This window comes from Elephas maximus, chromosome 17 (assembly GCF_024166365.1).
Source record: "Elephas maximus indicus isolate mEleMax1 chromosome 17, mEleMax1 primary haplotype, whole genome shotgun sequence".
Classification (NCBI taxonomy): Eukaryota; Metazoa; Chordata; class Mammalia; order Proboscidea; family Elephantidae; genus Elephas; species Elephas maximus.
The window spans coordinates 48,353,518-48,371,759 of record NC_064835.1 but is presented as its reverse complement, the minus strand read 5'-3'; the positions used below and the strand labels follow the sequence as shown (position 1 = coordinate 48,371,759).

At 43.5% G+C, this 18,242-nt stretch overlaps 2 protein-coding genes across 4 annotated transcripts in view; one reads left to right on the top strand and one right to left on the bottom strand.

Annotated features, from left to right (window-relative positions):
• Nucleotides 1–1,588, top strand: part of PTCD3 (pentatricopeptide repeat domain 3) — a 36,187-nt gene extending 34,599 nt beyond the window's left edge. Inside the window, exons 22-24 of the mRNA XM_049856762.1 lie at nucleotides 17–58; nucleotides 458–616; nucleotides 937–1,588. Coding sequence (XP_049712719.1) covers nucleotides 17–58; nucleotides 458–616; nucleotides 937–1,048 — 313 coding nt within the window. The 3' untranslated portion in view covers nucleotides 1,049–1,588. The remainder of the gene's footprint in view (nucleotides 1–16; nucleotides 59–457; nucleotides 617–936) is intronic.
• Nucleotides 1,589–6,864: 5,276 nt separating this feature from the next.
• IMMT (inner membrane mitochondrial protein) overlaps nucleotides 6,865–18,242 on the bottom strand; it is a 44,758-nt gene continuing 33,380 nt past the window's right edge. For all 3 annotated transcript variants that reach the window (XM_049856759.1, XM_049856760.1, XM_049856761.1), the window contains 5 exons: nucleotides 15,590–15,604; nucleotides 13,637–13,860; nucleotides 9,937–10,068; nucleotides 8,876–9,005; nucleotides 6,865–7,809 (listed from right to left, as the gene is read on the bottom strand). In XM_049856759.1, the coding sequence (XP_049712716.1) occupies nucleotides 7,196–7,809; nucleotides 8,876–9,005; nucleotides 9,937–10,068; nucleotides 13,637–13,860; nucleotides 15,590–15,604 (1,115 nt within the window). In that variant the 3' untranslated portion in view covers nucleotides 6,865–7,195. The remainder of the gene's footprint in view (nucleotides 7,810–8,875; nucleotides 9,006–9,936; nucleotides 10,069–13,636; nucleotides 13,861–15,589; nucleotides 15,605–18,242) is intronic.

Sequence of the window (18,242 nt, the reverse complement as noted above, 5' to 3'; positions counted from 1 at the left end):
GTCTCATCCTGCACAGGAAAATGCTGGGGCTTCTCAGGAAGCATAATAAGATCCCTGGGTAAGTTGACATTAGCAGGCACCACCTGCATGCAGCCCGGAATTAGCCAGAGGGGCTTGACTCTTCCTGTGGGGTGATTGGGTTTCTTTATCTGCTGTAGCCACCACGCTGTGGCACTCTCCTGTGGCACGCACACAGTCGCCCCACCGTCAGGGGCGTCTGTGATTGCACAGCACACTGGGGAAACGCTGGGTAGGTCCTCAGTGAGTGCACGTTCAATGAACGTTCTTTATTTCTTTGGCTCGTACAAAGTGAGACTCATGTGACTTTGCCTTCAAAAGCTATTGTTGGATTTTATTGCTGAACTTACAAAATGTTAGATTTTTGCATATAAACCTTTTGACAGACGGGTGGAGAGGCTTACTTGGCGAATACTCGCGTCTGGCCTTTCCTTTACAGAAATGAGCTGCTGAATGAGTTTATGGACAGTGCGAGAGCATCCAACAGCCCTGGCCAGGCCATCGAGGTTGTGAAGCTGGCGAGCACCTTCAGCTTACCTGCCTGTGAGGGCCTCATCCAGAGAGTGCTGGCCGACTTTACACTCACTCAGGAACAGAAGTGAGTGATCCTGTGTCTTCACCGTGTAGGAAAGTTAGAAATGGAGGAGACCATTTGTTCAATGAAACGTTTATAGTTTTCTATTCCCTGAATTAATTTCTTGCCCTGTAAAAAGTCAAGGTGCATTACTTTTAAAATCACTTGTTTATCATACCAGTTAGGGAAGCCTATAGATTTGGCTGTTGGGATCATTTACTTTTTAGTGTGACTATAATGTCCCTTTTTTATTTCAGAACTGATGGCTCATAGGTGTCAGAGACTCCAGGAGCCGCATCCCCAGACTGAGTTGTACTGTAATCCTCGGCTTGTTTTCCTTCTAGGGACACCCTAGGAAACCTCGCTGCACTGACCAGCAGCAGTGATGGTGACAGCAGTGACGGTGACAGCAGTGACAGTGACAGCAGTGACAGTGACATCAGTGAAGGCAGATAAAAGGGGGCAGTTCAGGAGCCGCTGTGGCCTGGAGTAGACGCTTTCCTCACACTCGGGAACTCAGATGCTGGTATTTTGAGCAATGATAAGGAAACAAGGGAATACAGACATGGTATATTTGTTACTGTGAACAATGACTTAGATTAAGCTGCTAATTTGGGATTTACTAAACTGTCCGTTAATGCAGCATTCAAAGCTTACCATTTAAGCAGCAGCACTGCCACCCTCATTTCTTTAGACAGACTGGATGGCACATGGCTCCCGGCCTCATGTGTGGTGTGGGCTGACTTCATCTTCAGCACCTGCCTTCCCTGTTCCTGGGCTTCAGCCTTTGATGGCCTGATGCTCTGATGCTTGACCTTAGAGAAGGTTCAACAGAAGGTTTTCGTACAATTGCTATTTGGTCAATAGTATCCCAATTTCAGGGCTGTTTAGATGTGAAAAACTGCATCTTAGACTCCATTAAATATGATAATGGCAGAATTTTAGCCTGCACAACTGGTAAAATGGAAACTTTAAATAAATATTGTCATTGATGTACGTATGTGTGAGTTTCCTTCATTTTTACATGGCCCTTGCCGTGGTTTTCCCATGCTTTGTCTTCTCTCCCTCTTTTTTCCCCTTCTGTTTGCAGCACCTTCTGCAGCGGTGCTGCCAGGTGGTCCAGATGAGGGCTTGTGGCAGAAAGATGTCAGCGTCTTCTGGGCATGATCGTGCCTTGCTAGTAAGCAGGCTGGTCAAGTGTTTGGTTCATGTGTTCTCTTGAATGTCAGAGCTCAAACAGATTCTGAGGGGCAAAGAGAAATAAAATTGCCAGGATGGTAATTAGCTACTTAAGCATTTGTGTGTGTTGATCCATTAGCCCCTTGACATTAAATCAAAGCAGCAAAAGGGCAGATACGGCAGATCAGCCTTTGATGTTGGTTCACAACTTTCAAGGAGAACCTGGTTGCCGGAATCCTTTGTCAGCTCAGTCACTTCCATTCCTTCTGGTTTATGGCACCTTCCAGTGCTTAGCTCCCTTCTCGCCCTCAGTGCTTGGCTTTGGAAGTATGGTCCACCCCTTCTCGTGCCAGGCCCCAGCTGGATCATTACACTGCTCTGTAGCTGCAGAGTTGGTGGGGAGCATCCATGGGGGCTGACATTAGGTATTCGCAGTAGACGATCAGAGTAGGTGATAGGGCGCTCGGTGATTTTCTCCATGTGCTACAGCTGTTGCAAACCTCCATCTTGGCGAGTAACTGCCTCAGCTTTTCAGAGGAAACTCGAGGCCCGTGGGGTGGGCCTCCATTCTCTATTTGTAAATGTCCATTTCACCCATGGCCTTTATCAGTAAGATTTTCTTCTGTGCCAGAGGTAATGACCCCTCATCCTTGGTTTTGGTCCTGGCTGCCCCCTTACTCTAACCTAACCCCAGTGTGTTTTGCTTTCACTGGTTCTCTCCTTTCTGTTCATAAACTTGCCCCTAAGGGTGTCCCTTAGAGAATTTTAAAGTTGACCGTTTCACAACATTGTTCCTTCTCGCTCGCCTCTCATGAGGAGTCTGTGAGCACTGTCTGTACTTCCTCACTGCTTTACACTTGCGTACAACTCAAGTACTGCCCTTCTAAAGGCACCGTTTACTAAAACAAGTGCTTCTTGGTGGGGCACTGAAAGCCCTGGTTTGTAAAACAATGCAGTTTAACAATTTTCAGCTGATGTGGAAACATTTCCATCCTGAAACTCTATTCAACTTCGAAAACAATGAAAACGGGAAAGGTTTTGGTTGTATTTTAGATCTAATTAGAATGGAGTTTTGAAAAGCCTTGGAGAAATCAGAAAGGAGATGAGCTGCTTTAGTGATGCCGGCGCCAAGGCATCACCATCAAGTGCAGACAAAGCAACCATGTGTTAAAAATCAGGAATAGCCTTTTGTCAGTCAGGAGCGGAGGGTAGTAAACTTTCTGAGTAACTGGGCTATAGGGTTGCTATGAGTCAGAATCTACTCGACAGCAACAGGTTTGATACAGGTTTGAGCATCAAAAGAGCAGATGGGAATAAGATATGAAGGTGAAAGGGAAGAGTCAGGATGCTTTGATTAGATTGCCAATGTGTAGAAACCAGCAGATTTTTTGTCCAACAGAACATTTGAAGAACTCTCAAGGAAATGGACTAGCTTATTACAGCTCTCTGTCACATGGATATTCAAGCATAACACTGAACGGCCACTGAATGGATCTTAACAGTCCCGCTCCCAAATGTCTGCCGTAGGACCATAAATGCTACCTTCTCTGCAAAAGCACAGTTGATTTTAAGACCCTACTGTTACTTGAATTTCTCACGTTTCTGGTATCCTTTACTGTATAAACACTACACCAAGCACTAGGCTTAGAGGAAAAGGTGTTAGATTGTACTGTCACTGGTTATGTAACTATTCTGTGTAATAAACAGGTTAGTGTCTAACTGTGGGGCCCAACCCATTAGCTAGTCTTGAAATCAATTTTTGTGGGCGGTGACCACAAATTTTTAATGGAATAGAAAATCTAAACGCGCACATACAGTATCGTTTCAAGATTTATGATAAGTATATTTTTTACATTGCAACGGATGTAAACCCGCACATACACTAGATTACGATGTACATTTTTTCCTGTAGTTCATGGTCATAAAGGAGCCCTGGTGGCACAGTGGTTAAGAGCTCACCTCCTAAGCAAAAGGTTGGCAGTTTGAATCTACCAGCTGCTCCTTGGAAACCCTATGGGGCAGTTTTGCTCTGTCCTATAGGCTATGAGCCGGGTTTGGTTTATGGTCAAAAATTTTGAAAAACTTTGAGATAGGATATGAGATTGCAGAGTCAGTAGAAGCTTGGGTGGGGCAGGGCAGATTTGATAGAAACATTTAGATGATGAGACCTTAGAGGTGGTGACACTTTACCAGAGAAATGGGGCTGTTTGATATGGTTGAGGTAAGGTGACGTGCTGAGATGTGGGAAGATGGAATGCCAGGTACACAAGTGTGGGCAGAGTCTTCAGCTTGGCCCAGGAAGGAACCCAGCCTAGAAAAGAATGCTGCCAAGCAAACCATCAGGAAGGCCTGCTGGGGATCAAACTCAAGTGTACAGAGCTCAGCAAGAGTTACAGCTCCTGGAAGGTAGGAATGTGCAGGAGGAGTGAAGGTCAGGACAGGACTTCGTCCCAGCTTGGTCACCAGTGCCCAGCAATGGCCCCTTCTTTGGCTCACCTACAATCCTCCAGCGCCCCTTCCTCTTCCTGTGGACCCTAAGGCAGTGCCAATGCAGCCCGCTAAAACTGGCAAGTCACTGAAACCCTGTCACCTCACCCTCCTCACCCACCAGCCTCAGGGCCCGAGTGCATCGAAGGGAAGAAAGCCAGAGAAGCATTTTCCCAGTTTGGGGAAATGGTGGCCACTTGGACCCCGTGCAGGGTGCAAACTGATTTGCCTGCCATTAAAGCATTCTTTTTATTTTCCTTTTGTGTTAAATTGTGTTCTGCCCTGAGTTCAAGCAAGTTACTTTAAACCTGGCGGGAAACCTCATTTGGGACTTGGAGGCTGCTTTTAACCAGAACCTGTTGAGAGAAAAAGCAGATGATCTAAGTTACTACGAAGGAATACAGAAGTAGTGTACCTTAAAAGACTGTCTAAAATTGCTTTATATTGATTTTGAAACTTCCAACATTAAAGATCTGAGTTTTACTATTTACTAGGAGGCGTTGAGTTTAAAAAGGTTGAGAAACACTCCCTACAGCAATCAGCTGGGAGGCAAGAAGGGAGCCCAATTTAAGGCTGTAAAAGATGCAAAGAATTCAGTGACTCCACTTTGTATCATCTTAACCTGAAGTGGCACAGGTATCATCTGTCACTTGTGCTTTTAATGAAAATACACTGAAGTGAGCCCTATGGGGCAGTTCTACTCTGTCCTACAGTCTCCATCAACTCAGTGGCAATGTGTTTGTTGGTTATGTTGAAGTGAAGCTGACAGGCCCTGACTGCCCAGGGCCAAATCTACCTGCATCAGGCTCTTTGGATTCCTTCCCCTGGAAGTAGAGCTGAGAATCCTGACCAAACTATAATCCAAGTAAGGCTCAGCCTCCTTTTCACCTGAATGGTTGCCAAGTGACATCTCAGGAAGACTGGGTACAGAAGGAAAATCAAGGCTTTGCCAAGCAGAATCTCCATCAGCCTCATCTTGTTTTCTAATGTGCAATAGAGCCGGGGAGGTGTGTTTTGATTTTGGGATCTAAATCAGCACTGCTCGGGTCTTGTGCAGTCAATCGCATCTGAAGGAAGTTATTCTCAGGTTTTAAGAGAAACAGATTTCCTTATAATCTACCAGTTTACAGATTTCATGAGTAAAATAAAGACCGCAAGCATTTCTAGTATTACAAGTAGGTAAACCAGCTTTGCAAATTAATATATTTTGCAATTTCACACCACTCCAAAAAGGGAGGGGCTGAACATAGAAAAAATTCTACTCTGATAAAAAACAAGCCCCTAGGTGCCAGGAGTGCCTCCACCTCAGACACCAAGAGCATTAAACAAAACGTGGTCCAGTCAGAGAAACCAGATCTATTTTGTTGAATTAAGAACCTACTTAGGAGAACATAAAGAATGTTAATGTCAACCCAGGCCAAAGATGGACCAAGGGGCCTCAAAGGACAAGGTCCAGTTGCATGCAGAAACTTGAATGTAACAAATCCAAACTCAGTGTCTGGCATTTACCATCTGCAGAAATCTGAAATAAAAAATCCCCATATGTACTCTGATGAAAGTGCCTCCTAATTAATCTCTTTGTGAACACATAAAACACAAAAAAACAAACCCATTGCCACTGAGCCTGTTCTAACTCATGGCGACCCTGTAGGACAGAGTAGAACTGCCCCATAGGGTTTCCAAGGCTGTAATCTTTACAGAAGCTGACTGTCCATCTTTCTCCCGCAGAACAGCTGAGGAGTTGGAACCACGGTCCTTTTGGTTAGCAGCTGAGCACTTAACCACTGAGCCACCAGGGCTCCTTTGTGAACACACAAACCTCTACAAAAAAACTAATTTTGAAGAAAAAAAATGGATAGTGATTTCACATAGAGGTGGTGTTCTTCATGGAGTGAAATAAAGGTGGGATTTGTGTTTATCCAGAACGGCACGTGCCCTCATCTTCAGAGGTGGCCTGAGGAAGCTGTCTGGGTTTATGGCAGAGTAGATCCACCAGAGTTATTCAGTTGCTGTTAGCAGTCCAGGTTCGCTAAGCCCACTTCTGTGAGACATTCACAGTCCAGGTACCAAAAAGGAGCATGGCCAATGACCAGTGTGTTAAAACCGTCAGCTGTGACTGTCTGTGGGGTGTTTAGTTTAGCTGGTAGGGAACAGACCAACTTAATGATAAAAAAACAGAAAACTGCATCTCCAGCAGGAAGGGTAAGCACTGGCCCGAGAAACCTTCGCTGACATACACGCACAGGTGTGTGTGTGTACTGGGTCCCGATATAAATACACTTTTCTCCTGGGGGCAGCAATCAAAACAAGTTTGGATACACACAATTTCCAGTGTCTTTCAATCACCAGAAAGCTATATTCCCATTACAAATACAAATATTGGTGTTCTGGTTGGTATATCGGTCTCTTTGGAGTCTGACTAGCAATAATCAATTCACCAGAACCTTCAAAGCCAAGAGCCAGGTCTTGGATGTCTGCTGACCTAATTCTCAGCCTGGAAACTCCATGTGGCCAGGACTTTCTACGTCTGCTGTTGGCTGCTTTTCAAAGAAATTTTCTGCACACAACAAACTAGAAATGGTACTTTTTGAAAATGGACAAGGTACTCAGTTTTCATCTTGTTGCTTTATTCAGTTTGCTCCAAGGGAAAAATCCATAGCAGTAGAGATCACAAACATTATTTTGAATGGCTCACAGGCCCCATCAGTAAAACCTGAAAAACAGAAAATGTTACACAAGTTGCAAAGAACGTACCCTTGGAGTTTACTGACATGATAGCAAGTGGAAATAATGTAACTGCAACAGGTGTTAACATTTAGGACAGTAACCTGCTCATTTCTAGACAATTCTGGGACCCTTGCGGCAAGCCCCTCAGATACATATCACTGCTCATCTCCTCTGACAAGAATATGACTTCACAGAGACTCTTCCTAGGCCTTACTCTTGCTGCACTTGAGTGGTCCCTATTCCTACGGCGCTGGCGTACGCCGTCAGGATCTCCACTATCTGTTTGGTTTCTAGGGTCATGCGGGCTTCGTGCAGCCAGTCCTGTGCCACTCGTCTGGACTCCCCTTTCAGCTGATTGACGAACTTTGCTGCCAACTCCAGATCTCCATGCTCAATGCAATATGAGGCATATGACAGTAACTTAAACGTGTTTATATCCTCAGGGTGGAGCTCCGGGGGCGGCTTCAGCTGCTTAGGCGGGAAGAGGAGCAGGGACTGCAGGTAGGAGAGGAAGTACTGGTATAAGCTATTTCTGGTTTCATCAATCATTGCTACCCTTCGGGCCAGTTTCTGGACATCATAGAAACGGGCTCTAAGGGTCTCTTCACTGTACACCCCACGGGTCAGGGACTCCGGAGGTATAGCTGCGGTTAAGGCCTGGGCAAACTCATTGTCAGCACAGCTGACTCGGATGGCCTCTACGGCGCTGCCCAGTGGGACAGTGGGCAGATCTGCAGACGCCGTCTTCATGCTATACTTTAACGCCTCAACTGAGAGCCAGAGCTGATGGGCTTTTCTGGCCTCCTCTTCAGCATCTGCATGGCCTACAAAGAAAACAAATAAAAAAGCAAAGAAAATCATTTTTCTCTCCATCTGACACTACACACACTTCAGATACACCTCAAGACCTGATGCATGACGGACAAGCTAAATCCACACACGTGGAAGATGGGGCCAGAGAGAAAGCCTCTTACAAGCCCACCCCACCATTTCTTTCTGGCATGTTCTTCCTAATTGGCCTCCTTGTAGGAGGCAATAAAGCAAGACACCATTTGACAGCAAGGGCTTGCTCTGAACTAAAGCCACAGGGAAAGGTGGGCGGATGTAACTGCACAACACAACCAGGTCCCTAGCCCTCTTCAAGACAGAACAGGGTAAAGTGCCCACATAAGTCACTCACATACGCATGGCATCTAACTCGAATCTTTACACTTTGTAGTTGAGAAAGAAATGTGCTGTTAAATTAGGCTACGACTTACGCTAAGGCCACCAGAAAATTCCCACAAAGGAATGGAAGACTTCAAATAAACGTAATGAACTTACTGGATCTTAAAATCCCAGGAGTACTGAGCTTATTTTTAGAGTTTTCTGATAAGAGATTCTGTAACATCCCAAAGAAACCTATCTTATCAACACCCTGTCAGGACACTTCCCTTTCAGTCTGGCGCATGGAGACCTCAATATGGCTACTGTCCGTTTGGTGGGCAGACTCAGCAAACCAGCACTTCCAGATGACTTGCCAAGTGTCTGCAGACTCAGGAGCCTTTGGGGGGGAAGCATGAGGCCACAGTGACCTTTATCGCCACCCAAGGCGCATGAGACAAAGCCACAGGGTATTGGGTGAACTGCCTCATAAACGGTGATCTCACGTTTTTCGTATCAGAAGTAAAACTTCATTTCATTTTAGACCTTTTTTAAAAATTTCCTTCTACTACTCCATGTTCCAAATGTATCAAATCTGGGTCCAAGTTTTCAAGAGATGATTAAAATTTAGTACAGAAATTTCAGTATCCTTATGCCCTGACATCAATGCATGTACCCCATCATCCTTGTAACAAGTAATTAGCCTAAGTCACACCGAATAACAATCGTTAGAGCCCATCTGCTCACTCTGAACAGCCTGTTCGATTCCTCTCAGTCTGGCATAGGCAGTGTTTATATCCAGAGTAAAGTTGTCAACTTGCTCTTGACTGAGACGACGAAACTGTAATTCTTGTTCAGCAAGTTTCTCAGACATGTCCTGAAATAAACACAAACAGTATACAGAAAACAGCAATGTTACCTCAGTGCACGTAATTTGTCTGGACGCTAGTCTTCCGGCAACTGCTACCCTCCAGAAGCAAAAATATCAAAGCAGTTACCATGAAACTCCCAAATTATGTGTAAGGCTTCAAAAACTTCTTGACCTGTACTCGATGTGTAATTCTTCACAAATTTACTGTGGAGCCTAATACCAGAGGAGGCCAACCAGGAGGAGGCGAGAGAAGGCTGGTAAGGTCAGAACAAAGAGCCCACCACTGAAAGCAAAGCAACTGTGTTAACAACCCACGCATAATGATTAGGTTAGATTCCATGCCTTCGATTTAAGAAATAATAAAACATTCACTTTTCTCGATAAATACTCATCAAATAGAATTTAAAATAAAAAACCTTTCACATTAGAATCTATTTCAATTTTCTGGAAGACTTCCTTGCTTGAAGAATCTGTAAATGATTTCTTGAGTAGAAACTAATTACAATTAAAGGCATCCAGACAAATTACTGGATTTCCAAATTTAACCCATCTGGGAAGTTTCCTCGATATGAAATCAGAGCACAACCACATAACCCACAGGAGCTCGTGGAGATAAAGCAGGATGACCCGTGTCAGGTATTATCATCTACGTTCTCGCAAACCCCTTCGCCAGCCCTCCCTAAAGCTTGGAAGGCTCCAAATGACTCAGGTATACACAGGGCACGTCTGACCGCCTACACGTAAGGACATCTTTATACAAGAAGACCAGTTCTGCAGACACACGACGCCCCACTCCACCACGGCCACCTCAGCCACGGCAAAACTCTTCCCGCATTCTTCCGTATCCATAGAGACAGTGACACAAAGAGCACGTCAAAGGGAAAGGAGGGCTTGTTAACAAAGGAAGGGGAGCTGATGCTTTACAGCAGGCCCTCACCTTCTCAAATTCATATTTCAGTTCCTGTTCTTGGACCCTAAGGACATCTCGTAAGTGATCAGTGTGGGCAGCAGCCTGTCGGCGGAGCTGGGTTCTCATTTCAATTTCCATGGCATCTCGGACTTCCTCTACCTATGAAACCAAACACAGGAAGGACTGGTTCTCAATTTTCCAAGTGTACTTTTAGGGAAAGACAAAGACTGAGTATTAACAGCAAGGCTGACAGCAGCTTCCACGTGGCAGGCGTGTGGACACATTCTTTACTCCTAATTTTTATATATATCAGAAAGCTGATGGTTAGGAGGTAATTTCAAACAAGGTCATACAGCTGTAGCCAAATCAGATTTCAAACAGAGGTCTCTCTGGCCCCACATCACCAGGCTGCCTCCCATACAAAGCAAACACCATCATTTCCCAAATCACATGCTCACCAGAGAAGTAACCAGTTCTAGACCATGGAGAAAAGTAACTACAAAGACTTGGGGTCAAACGCAGCTTCATCATGACCACCTGTGTGACCCTGGGGAAATGATTTACCTTTTCCAAACTCCATTTTCTCATCTGTGAATAATAATGACTACTTTGAAGAATTGTTAAGAAAATTAAATATGAATCTGACAGTTATTGAACATAATTTCCTTCAAAAAAAATAACTGGAAATATAAAAAAGCCTATTATCATGTCTTGCTTAATAATTAACCATGGGTCACATGACAAATTGCTTCACACTGATTACCTGGAATTCAGAACTTTTCTCAGGAATAATGAATGAATGAATCCATTCGTTCAGTCAGTGCATAATCATTTCTGAAATGCCAACCCTGTGCCAGGTAGTGAGCACTGTTTGCTTGGATGCCACAGTGCTCACGGCACACAGGCTTCCTGCTCTCGGACAGTGCACATTTCAATGTGGGGCGCAGACAGTAAGCAAGTCAACAAAAAGGGCATCTCAGACTGTGATACTTTTTAAGAAAATATAGAGGGGGCAATGTGACAATGATACAGGGGTTCTACTTCACATTAAGGCAACATCCAAGGTGAGCACTAAGGTTTACCAAGAAGTCATCCTTGTGAGGAGCCAAAATAATATACAGGCAGGGTAGGCACAAAAGCCCCAGGGCAAAAGGTGTCGTCAGGGCACAAGAACACACCAGCAAGCCTACGGCACTGAAAGGAGAGCACCTGGCTCATGGCAGGCAAAAACAAGATCCAGGCTTTTTTTGGTATTGGTTAAGAATCTGGATTTTATATTAAATGCAGTGAGTAGTCAGTGGAGGATTTTCAGCAGCATAGTGTCCAATTCAACAGAATGCATAAATTATTGAACAATATCATTAATATCACATGAAAGTTTTGCTGACGATCATTCAAAAACAGATGCAGCTGTGCATCAACAGAGAACTGCCAGAAAATCAAGGCAGATGCAGAAGAGGACGTGGAACCAAGGATATCATTGCTGGTGTCACCTGGATCCTGGCTGAAAGCACAAAACACCAGAAAGATGTTTATCTGGTTTTACTGACTACACACAGGCATTCGACTATGTACGTCATAACAAATTATGAATAACACTGTGAAGAATGGGAATTTCAGAACACTTATTAATTGTGCTCACGCTGACCAAGAGGCAGTCATTCGAACAGAAGGATACACCATGGTTTAAAGTCAAGAAAGATCTGCGTCAGGGTTGTATCCTTTCACCATACTTAGTCAATCTGTACGCTGAGCAAATGATCAGAGAAGCTGGACTATACGAAGAAGCACGGGGCATCAGGATTAGAGGCAGACTTATCAACAACCTGCGATATGCAGATGACACAGACTTGCTTGCTGAAACCAAAGAGAACTTGAAACACTTGCTGATGAAGATCAAAGACTACAGCCTTCAGTATGGATTACACCTCAACATAAAGAAAAAAATCCTCATAACTGGAACAATAAGCAACATCATGATAAATGGAGAAAACACTGAAGTTGTCAAGGATTTCCTTTTACTTGGATCCACAATCAATGCCCATGGAAGCAGCAGTCAAGAAATCAAACGATGCACTGCACTGAGCGAATGTGCTACAAAAGATCCCTTTAAAGTGTTTCTTAACACTTTAAAGCAAAGATGTCACTTTGAGGGCCATGGTACGCCTGACCCAAAAGCCACGGTATTTGCAATTACCTCATATGCATGTGAAAGCTGGACAACAGATAAGGAAGACAGAACTGACACCTCTGACTCATGGTGTTGGCGAAGACTATTCAATTTACCATGGACAGTCATAAGATTACCAACAAATCTGTCTTGGAAGAAGTACAGCCAGAGTGCTCTTTAGAAGCGGGGATGGTGAGACTTCATCTCACATACTTTGGACACGTTATCAGGAGGACCAAACCCTGGAGAACGACATTATGCTTGGTAAAGTAGAGGGTCAGCAAAAAAAAGAGGAAGGCCTTCAATGAGATGGACTGACACAGTGGCTACAACGATGGGCTCAAACATAGCAAAGACTGTGAGGATGGCGCAGGACACGGTAGTGTTTTGTTCTGTTGTACATCCAGATTGCTATGAGTCACAACCAACTCAATGGCAACTCACAACAACAGTGCCTGGTCAAAATTACGTTTTAAAGGACCAAATGGCTGTGTGAAGATATAGAAAGATTAGTATGAAAACAGGGAAACCTGTTGAGAGGCTGTTAATAACAGATTTAGAAAGATGAGTGTAAAAAACAGGGAAACTTACTGAATAACAGCTTGGACTTTGGTGGTGATAATGGAGAAAAGTGGACAGACCTGGGATTTACTTTGGATGCACTAGTGGGAGTATCTGTTGGTGGTCTGGATATGAGTGATGGAAGAACAACCAAGCACTATTTCTGGCTTGAGCAACTGGGTAGCTGGTGGTTTGTTTACAGAGAGAAGACAGGTGAGAGGCTGGGACACAGGTTGAAGAGAATCAAGAGATCTGTTTTGTATGTGCTGAGCTTGAAACGACTACTGAAAATCCAACTGAAGCTATCAAGTAAGGGCTGGACAGGAACCTGAAGCCAAGGCAGGTCAGAGCTAAAGAATGTTATATATGGTATTTAAACTTCAAAGGCACAGGACTAGATAAGATCACTTGAAGACAGTTTAAATGGGAAAAGGTTTCAGAACCAGGGCTGAACAGAGGAGGCTGAGGAGAGGCCAGTGAGGCAGGAGAAAAGACCAGAAGAGCATGGTGTCCTGGGAGAATGAGCTTCAAGGAGGAGGAAGTGGTCCACTCTGCTGCTAAGAGAACACGAAGGTGGGATGAGCAGTCAGGTCATGCCCAAACATGTGCCCGAGAGAGCGCTGAAGGAGCTACTTCATCCATCCCTACCCGTCCACCACTTACAACACTGGCAGAGGGAAAATACTCCGAATCCAAGAGAGATTCTTTTAGAACTGCCTTAGGGGAGGGGTTCCACTGGGGACAGAGGAGTTAGATAACCCTGGACACCAGCAGCTCATTACCTTATTACACCTCTGCATCTGCTCAACAAAATGAGAACCCTGCTAGACCAGTCCTTCCCTAGAAGCTTTGACTAAGAGAACAAGGGCCAAAGCTCATTCCGTAGTGGCTCAGCATGACTTATACCCAGCATTTTAAAGTCAGTGACTCCAATATTATCTCTAGAAACAATCAAGAGGGACGTTAAATGTTAGGCATTATTCTCATCTCTGCTACCTTTCTGTCCTGTTCAGCCGCTACTTCACTTCTGTGATGTTCTAATGCTTTGGCCACGGCAGAGTCAAATGCCCGCTTTTCTTCCAGCTTTTGTTTTTCCAAGGCTAGTGCAATGTGCTGCTTCTCTGCAGCTTTCTGTTCTGCTAGCTCTCGGTTTAGCTGGTCAATGCGACGATGTGCGTGAGCGATCAGGGAGTTCAGGTCGTCGGTAGACAGCCTGTCAGCTAAACAGAACACGTCACACAGTTGATGATTTCACCAAAAGGATATATCACTACAAGGTAAACTGCTTCAATTACTTGTCATTTAATCTTAAGAGCTATAAAGAAAGGCAAAGTGTGGCTCACATATGAAAAGAGATTTTGATTTGCCAGTTCAATCAGAAATTTGCAGCTTGTGTCCAACAGTAAGGTGTTTTCAATCTCAGGCAAAACAATCTAGGTAGGCCTCGAAAGAAATATCATCAGGTCTTTTCCAGGAACCCAAAGCAGTACTTCCAATGTGAACGACTTTTAAATCGGCTGTCTGCCTCACAATAATTGTCTCTAAAGACAAAGCTGACCCATGCAGCCACTTCTATACTGTCTTTCACATATTACTATGATTAGTCATCACAGGCATCCAACTAAAGTCTCTTCCACAAACACTCTAATCCAATGCAAATTCTCTCAGACTTTTCCCTAACAGGAGTTTCTATTCCTTTTCTCAGACAGGTATTAGTTAGGACAATGACCTGCACTCAGAGCTGTCCATCAGGAGCTCTTCTAGAGCCTTTTAAAATCCTCCAGCCCATAGGTTCTGATATTAACCTTAAACACATGCCTTTTTTTAAAACTTCACACTCCAAAGTTAAGAATTACGGCTCTATGAGCAAAATGCATAATAATAGAGAATGTGGGAAATTCTTTATGGCAAATGACTCAAATCCTCAATAAACAGAAAAGAAAAAAAAAAAGAAGGGATAAAAGATCAATTCATTAAATTCAATGTGTGTAACAATTCTGGATACTGATTTGAATAAACTGTAACGCCCCCCCTTACGGACAGCTGAGCACACCTGAACACTGAAAGGATGTATGAGGACACTGAGGAATAATTAAGTCTCAGGAGTGATAGGATACAGTCATCATGTTGTCAAAAGGACAGTCAAAGCATTTACAAGTAAAAGGAGATGCTAAGATTTGCTTCAACATAAGGTGGGGGAGGGGGCAGTGGGAGTAGATGAAACAAAGCTGGCCACGTTTTGATAACTGCTTAAGTGGGGGAAGGGTCCATAGGAGTTCATTATACTTTTCTTCCTGCCCTTTAACACTGAAATTTTTCAAAGTTAAAATACACATATATACAGGCAGTCCCCGGGTTACAGATGCCTGAGTTACATACAACCCGTAGGTAGGAACCAACCCCATAAAGGCTATTATATTAAAAATTTGAGGTACATACAATGGTACGTAATAACAAATGGATGCTACTTTGCGACGGGCATCCAAACGTTATTACTATTGTTACTGTATTATTACAGTAAAGATGCTTTAGTGTGTCTGGAAATGTTTTAACGTTTTTTATATATAGAAAGGTACACTATATACTAAGACAAACATTTGACTAAATGATGTTAGATATGACTCATATCTAACTGTTATGACTTACGTACAAATTCGACTTAAAGACAAGACTCAGCAACAGAACTTGTTCACAACCTGGAGACTGCCTGTGTGTATGTATGTGTGTATGTACATATGTTTGTATGTATGTATGTATTCACATCTACAGGTTTCCAGTCACTGAGAGCACAGGGGTGACAAAAAGATCCAATTAAGATTTAGCATATGTGATACAATTCTACTTTATATTATTTAGATAACTTAGCATAAGAATCATCAGTAAAACAAAAAGACTTTAGTCTTTTAAGACTCAAAAGCCTTTAAGAGTACAATACACGTAACTACTCACCTAGGTCAGAAATACCTGCAAAGAGAAAGCAGAAAAGTTTGAATATATACATATTTCAGTTATTGATCATTACAAAGGAACATAAAAGAAAATAAGAAGTGAAGAACCAGACACCAGTTATCTGAAAAAACATATTTTAATACTGAAAATAAAAATAATAGAATTCATTTCCTAAAATTTAAAAAGATTCTAGAACAATACAGATCAAGGCAAATTCTAATATTTTTAGAAAATAAGGCAGTAAAACCCACTGCCTTCGAGTAGATTCCGACTCATAGCGACCCTACAGGACAGAGTACAACTGCCTTATAGGGTTTCCAGGGAGCAGCTGGTGGATTTGAGCTGCCAACCTGATAAGCAGCCAAGCTCTTAACCACTGTCCCACCACGGCTCCAAAGTAAATGATGTTAAAAAGTAGTTTTGGTTTTAAGGAACTCCACTCTATATCCCCAAATCAATTTAGTTTTTTCATAGACACTACAACTTTTATCCTCCCATTTATACTGGTTCATACAATATTTCAAAGTCACATAATTGCAACAGCAAACAGAAGTGGTTTAAACAGATCTAGGAACAACCCCATCTCATTCTTGGTAAGCCAAAAATCCGACTGGCAGAAGCAGAAACGAGGGCCTGGGATTGCTCCAGCACCCTTCAAGTGGCTTCTTTGCCTTTACGTATTATGAGTCACCCTCAATCTCACAAAAATGAATTTTCCTCCTTATTACAATCACCTCACTCTTCTTCTCAAAGCCTGAAAGGGTATCTAACGCTGCTGACACAAATCAAGCAGCCTGAGAACAATGAGGCCAGTGCACAAGAATAAAACCCTGGCTCTATCCCCTAAAAACGGTACAACCTTGGGCAAATACTTCTCTGTGCCTCAGTTTCCTCATCTATAAAACGGGGATAATAACAAAACTTAGCCCAGGGCTATTGAGACCTTTAAATAAGTAGATACATGTGAAGTGCTCAGAGCACAGAGCCAGGCACAAGACACCGCTCAAGATGTCAGCTACTGTGACCATGTTTGGCACTGCGCTCAGCTACAGAAGAACACAGAGGAAGTGCCAGACATCATGACATCACCAGTAGATTCACAATTTAAAGAACTAGGGCTACTAACAGCGAAATAACTAACGCAAGACAGTATAAAGGATTTGCTGTATGTCGTAAATGCCTGCAGATTTCAGAGGTGAGGATATCTACTGAGGGCCAGGTAATCATGGACTAATTCACATCTCCAGAGAAATCAGTAACACTGGCTGGTTCTGGAGAGGCAAACTGTGTGGTTGTGGACAGGGGTGCAGGAGAAACTTTTCACCAGATACTTATATATCAAATTTTGTGTCATGTGTTATCTATTTAAAAAATTAATAAAAATCTAAATGGAGGTTGTTTCCCCCCAAAAATTCAGAGATTGAATTGCAGAGGACCTTTTTATACTTCCTACATGATACACTTCTTGACTGCAAGGTTTCTCAGCCCTGGAACTACCGACACTTTGGGCCGGTGAATTCTTTGTTGTGCAGCTGTCTGTGCATGTAGGATTCAGCAGCTAAATGCCAGTAGCACTTCCCAGTTGTATTAAGCAGGTATGCCTCCATACATTGCTAAATGTCCCTGCGAGGCAAAACTGCCCTGAGTTGAGAACTATCGTTTTAACTGTTTCATGTTTTATAAAGGGCATTTTCAAAATTAACCCCCCACTAAAAAAAGGGGTGAAAAATTTAAGAAGCTGGCCTGCAAAAATCAGTAGGGGATAGCCAGGTAGGGAGACCAAAGACAGGCATTTAAGATAATAAAATGCACATTCCTAGGGGTGGCACTCACAACTAACTATCCACAGGCAAAGCCCATCCTGCCCTTTCAACCTCATTTCCTTTTATTTCAGCCAACCAAGACTCCCTGCGTTCTACCAAATGTCATGTTTATTCAAGGAGCTTATACCTACTCGGCAGGCAACACACACACAAACCAGTGAATAGGAATTTCAAGAGGCGGTAGAGTGATCTGTGGGAGAAGGTGGTGGGGAAGGTTCAGCTGTAACCTCAATGACCCACAGCCCCTGAGAAACGCCTATGGGGGAAATGGTGCAGACACAGCTTAACTAAGCCTGCTCTGCTAGGGGCCAGCTAACCAGTTTAAATAACAATGTCCAAGGCAAGATTCAAGGTTCCCAGGCTCTCTATGTGTGTGTTTGTGAACTTTTCTCTCACATAAACTCTCTTTTTTCTTTGAAAATAGTCTAACTAGTATCTCCCTCTTAAACGAGTCAATGGCATACAAAAAACTAACTAAATGTCTCGGAGTTACGTTGTGACGGCCTGGACTCCACTCCCTGCCATTAACTCTCTGGCTGACCATTATGCAGAAAAAATTTCCGCACTGGTCTTTATTACCGCAGTTCCATGCTTCTGTGAGGCAATCCTGACCCTTCAGCCCAGAGAGACCTATGATAGTCAGTTCCTCAGATTCTACCCTACGTTAAGTTTGCTGGCACTTAAATAGTATTTTAACTCTGCTGAGACCGGTACTCTCTGCGACTCTGAGTGCTGTCAGAACATTTCAGGAAATGTGACTATCTGCTGCAGTTACAGTACGTAATTGCTTAGCCTTAACCAGCAAGTTCCCTGCAGTATGAGCTATCTGC